The sequence below is a fragment of the Sinocyclocheilus rhinocerous genome, unplaced genomic scaffold (assembly GCF_001515625.1).
Source record: "Sinocyclocheilus rhinocerous isolate Xijiao unplaced genomic scaffold, SAMN03320098_v1.1 scaffold3144, whole genome shotgun sequence".
In the NCBI taxonomy this organism is placed as follows: Eukaryota; Metazoa; Chordata; class Actinopteri; order Cypriniformes; family Cyprinidae; genus Sinocyclocheilus; species Sinocyclocheilus rhinocerous.
This window is the reverse complement of record NW_015624539.1, coordinates 28,878-34,086: the sequence shown is the minus strand read 5'-3', so window position 1 is coordinate 34,086 and position 5,209 is coordinate 28,878. Positions and strand designations below refer to the sequence as shown.

At 37.2% G+C, this 5,209-nt stretch overlaps 1 protein-coding gene across 4 annotated transcripts in view; it reads left to right on the top strand.

The window, feature by feature from the left end:
- cd151l (CD151 antigen, like) overlaps positions 1 to 4,882 on the top strand; it is a 43,981-nt gene extending 39,099 nt beyond the window's left edge. For all 4 annotated transcript variants that reach the window (XM_016553471.1, XM_016553458.1, XM_016553466.1 and 1 more), the window contains 2 exons: positions 655 to 741; positions 4,484 to 4,882. In XM_016553471.1, the coding sequence (XP_016408957.1) occupies positions 655 to 741; positions 4,484 to 4,543 (147 nt within the window). In that variant the 3' untranslated portion in view covers positions 4,544 to 4,882. The remainder of the gene's footprint in view (positions 1 to 654; positions 742 to 4,483) is intronic.
- The last annotated feature ends 327 nt before the right edge of the window (positions 4,883 to 5,209 follow it).

Sequence of the window (5,209 nt, the reverse complement as noted above, 5' to 3'; positions counted from 1 at the left end):
AATGACGGCGCCGTGGGTGTAAACTTACAGATTAAGGGGTGGTAATATTATAATGAGATCCCTTTGCCATGTCACCAAGAGAGCGAAATCAGACGCACTCGTTTTTTCAGATGCTTGCAGAAAAAGGCTTACCAAAACAAAGTTACTGGGTTAATCTTTTTCACGTTTCCTTGGTTGGTAGATGCACCGGGGACCTGATTATAGCACTTAAAACCTGGAAAAGTCAGATTTTCATATGTCACCTTTAAGTAACAAATGCCACTAGGTTAAAAACTAACTTAAGATTAACAACTGTTTGTTCCACATTTTCAAACCATAGTTTGATCTGTGTGTGTGTGTGTAAGAGAGAAAGAAACATTGTTTCAGAGATAAATTTGACCTTTCCAGTTCAATTGTTCAGATTCAAGTGAGATTTGTCATTCATCCTTATGTGGGAACACACAAAAGAACAAAATGCCGTGCCTCACAGGACCACTGCTATATATTTAAACATATATAAACATAGGTATATAAACATAAAACATATAACCTATATAAACCTACACATAGCTAACCTGTTGGTAATTTGACTATTACATATACTTTACATAAATACTTTATATAAAACTTGAAATACTCTTGATTTTTGCTTTGTCACATTGTTTTTATTTTCAGGGTGGCTGCATCACAAAGCTGGAGAACTTCATTCTGAATCACTTGCAGATCATTGGTGCAGTGGGGGTGGGCATAGCCTGTGTGCAGGTCAGCCAAAGCACTGCAGTGTTCTTTTCATCTTTTGTCATGTGGTTGTATAAATGCTACTATATTTAAAATTTAAATATGAAATTAAAAGCATGCATGGGTACTTTTTATGACTCTCTTTTTACCAACACTTGTTTTTCCGTACTTATGGCGCTTGTTGTTAGCCATGTATTGGTCAGATATAAATGTATGACTATATTTATGACCTCTTAATGTACAGTGTTATGTAGATAAATTACTAAATTTAATGGAGTAAAAAAAAAAAGCCATTTACAAACATTCACAGTAGATCAAAAGTGCTTTTTTTCTGTAATCTTTTTTTTTTTTTTCTTAATGGCATTTTTCTCATATGTTGTAACCGCTTTCTAAGTAACATAGTCATTTGCATTTAGAAAGGTGTTTTGTAGACACAATTCCTGTATAAAGACCATTTGAGTTGTGTATATATAGGATTACAAGAGTGTAGAACATCTTAATTCTTAGACTGCATTATAGCCGTTGTCAAAATATTAATTTTCACAAAGTCTGCTGCCTCAGTTTTTATGATGGCAATTTGCATATAATAATAACAGACTGGAAGCTTTAAAATGAGGGTGGTGCTTGAAATCATTGTTCTTCCTCTGTTAACTATGGTTATCTGCAAGGAAACATATGCAGTTATCATTGCTTTGCACAAAAAAGGATTCACAGGCAAGGATAATGCTGCTAGTAAGATTGCACCTAAATCAGTCATTTATCGGATCATCAAGAACTTCAAGGGGAGAGGTTCAATTGCTGTGAAGAAGGCTTCAGAGCACCCAACAAAGTCCAGCAAGCGCCAGGACCATCTCCTAAAGTGCGGGATAGGCGGCACCACCAGTGCAGAGCTTGCTCAGGAATGGCAGCAGGCAGGTGTGAGTGCATCTGCACGCACAGTGAGGCCAAGACTTTTGGAGGATGGCCTGGTGTCAAGAAGGGCAGCAAAGAACCCACTTCTCTCCAGGAAAAACATCAGGGACAGACTGATATTCTCCAAAAGGCACAGGGATTGTATTGCTGAGGACTGGGGTAAAGTAATTTTCTCTGATGAATCCCCTTTCTGATTGTTTGGGGCATCTGGAATAAAGCTTGTCCGGAGAAGAAAAGGTGAGTGCTTCCATCAGTCCTGTGTCATGCCAACAGTAAAGCATCCTGAGACCATTCATGTCTGGGGTTGCTTCTCAGCCAAGGGAGTGGGCTCACTCATAATTTTGCCTAAGAACACAGCCATGAATAAAGAAACAAAAACATCCTCCAAAAGCAACTTCTCCCAACCATTCAAGAACAGTTTGGTGATGAACAATGCCTTTTCCAGCATGCTGGAGCACCTTGCCATAAGGCAAAAGTGATAACTAAGTGGCTCGGGGCACAAAACATCGACATTTTGGGTCCATGGCCAGGAAACACCCCAGACCTTAATCCCATTGAGAACTTGTGGTCAATCCTCAAGAGGCGGGTGGACAAACAAAAACCCACAAATTCTGACAAACTCCAAGCATTGATTATGCAAGAATGGGCTGCCATCAGTCAGGATGTGGCCCAGAACTTGATTGACAGCATGCCAGGGCGAATTGCAGAGATCTTGAAAAGGAAGGGTCAACACTGCAAATACTGAGTCTTTGCATAAACTTATTGTAATTGTCAATAAAAGCCTTTGACACTTATGAAATTCTTCAGTATACCATAGTAACATCTAAAAGATCTATCTAAAAACACTGTAGCAGCAGACTTTGTGAAAATTAATTAATATTTGTGTCATTCTCAAAACTTTTGGCCATGGCTGTACAGTGGGGTGACAGTCGTACTAACAAAATCTGTCAGTGGGGGGAAATAGGTTTTTAGCATCTATTTATGCACATAGTAGAAGAAAATCAAGCTGCATTTTCAAATATTTAGCAAGTGAACTCCTTGTTATTATTATCCCCCAGCTGTTATGATGAACTGTTGCTTTCAGTAGAGGAAAAAAATGGTTATTCAATACTTGTTTGGGTCAAGAAAAATTATCTAAGATAGTGATGAAAATGACATCCATATTCTTTTCTTTGTTTGGTATGAAGCTTAGTCTGGAAGCACAGCACAAAGTTGTTCAACCCTCAAGGATTGAACCAAGATTAAGTTTCATGAGCATTGCATGATTCCTGAAACTCGTGAGCAAAAGGTACTCGGATACATTTCAGAAGAAACAATGTTGGAAGTCAGACTATTTTAAAGAATTGAAAGAATAAAATGAGTCCAAAGTGTAATGTAAAGATAACATCAGTTGCTGCACTACAAGAACACAGCCATGAATAAAGAATGGTACAAAAACATCCTCCGAGAGCAACTTCTCCCAACCATCCAAGAACAGTTTAGTGATTAAACAATGCCTGTTCCAGCATGCTGGAGCACCTTGCCATAAGGCAAAAGTGATAACTAAGTGGCTCGGGGCACAAAACATCGACATTTTGGGTCCATGGCCAGGAAACACCCCAGACCTTAATCCCATTGAGAACTTGTGGTCAATCCTCAAGAGGCGGGTGGACAAACAAAAACCCACAAATTCTGACAAACTCCAAGCATTGATTATGCAAGAATGGGCTGCCATCAGTCAGGATGTGGCCCAGAACTTGATTGACAGCATGCCAGGGCGAATTGCAGAGATCTTGAAAAGGAAGGGTCAACACTGCAAATACTGAGTCTTTGCATAAACTTATTGTAATTGTCAATAAAAGCCTGTGACACTTATGAAATTCTTCAGTATACCATAGTAACATCTGACAAAAAGATCTAAAAACACTGTAGCAGCAGACTTTGTGAAAATTAATTAATATTTGTGTCATTCTCAAAACTTTTGGCCATGGCTGTACAGTGGGGTGACAGTCGTACTAACAAAATCTGTCAGTGGGGGGAAATAGGTTTTTAGCATCTATTTATGCACATAGTAGAAGAAAATCAAGCTGCATTTTCAAATATTTAGCAAGTGAACTCCTTGTTATTATTATCCCCCAGCTGTTATGATGAACTGTTGCTTTCAGTAGAGGAAAAAAATGGTTATTCAATACTTGTTTGGGTCAAGAAAAATTATCTAAGATAGTGATGAAAATGACATCCATATTCTTTTCTTTGTTTGGTATGAAGCTTAGTCTGGAAGCACAGCACAAAGTTGTTCAACCCTCAAGGATTGAACCAAGATTAAGTTTCATGAGCATTGCATGATTCCTGAAACTCGTGAGCAAAAGGTACTCGGATACATTTCAGAAGAAACAATGTTGGAAGTCAGACTATTTTAAAGAATTGAAAGAATAAAATGAGTCCAAAGTGTAATGTAAAGATAACATCAGTTGCTGCACTTTAGTGACAAACGTCATGTTTAAGTGTGTTGAGTTCAAAGAATCATCCCAGAATTGTCGACGTAAAGCAAGTTGGATGTCTTTCATCACCAAACATTCTTCTTTAGAAGTAAGTGTAAGTAGACAAGGAAGGAACTACACCATATAAAACTGCCCAGACATGAGAGGTAAGAGGTCATAAATTTACATCTGACAATACATGGTTGATGCATCCCGCCATGTCAATCAGGGTTCATAAATTAAGGGCTTTAAATCATAAATTTAACACGTTACATGCTATAACTAATGAGTAGTTCTGTCCATATTGTTATTTTTGCCATGACCATATGTACATTTATGATATTGTTTGGAATTGTATTAATATCAGGCTTTTCTTCTTTTGTGCGTCCTTTCAGATTGTTGGCATGTTTTTCACCTGCTGTCTGTACAGGAGTCTGAAATCAGAGCCATACTGAAGAGACAGCTCAACTACAGCATTAATCAGTGACCATCATTCTCTACAGCATTTTTTTGTTTTAAAGGTTCTGCATACCATCAAATCAGTTCCAACTATCCACAGGCACAGACAGACATATACAGTAATAAATATAGTGTTTTATGATTTTAAACACATTAGGTATTACCGAGTTAGAAAGATTGTTCTAATCCTTTTTCGTAAGTGGCTTTATTGTTCTTATCAATTAACTTAAGTTTGGACTGTATTTTATATATGAAACTTTTTATGCTTAATTTTTTTTCTTTGTATGTTTGTACTCCCAGATCCTCAGTCAAAATATAAAACCTCTGCCACAATACCTTTTGTTTTTGGCCCAATTAATCCTGCTTTGTAATTTATGCACCACTAGCAGCACCAGACAGAATTGCAAAAATCAATTTCAAAACATACAGAAATGTCAATGACAAAGGTCTTTGATACAAAAAAAAACATGTTGCATTTTATAAACTGCAGTTTTTGTTTTTTTTTGTTTTTTACATTTACATTTAGTCATTTAGCAGACACTTTTATCCAAAGGGACTTACAAATGAGGACAATAAAAGCAGTCAAAACTAACAAAAGAGCAACAATTTATAAGTGCAAATGACAAGTCTCGGTTAGCCTAACGCAGTACATATAGCAAGGT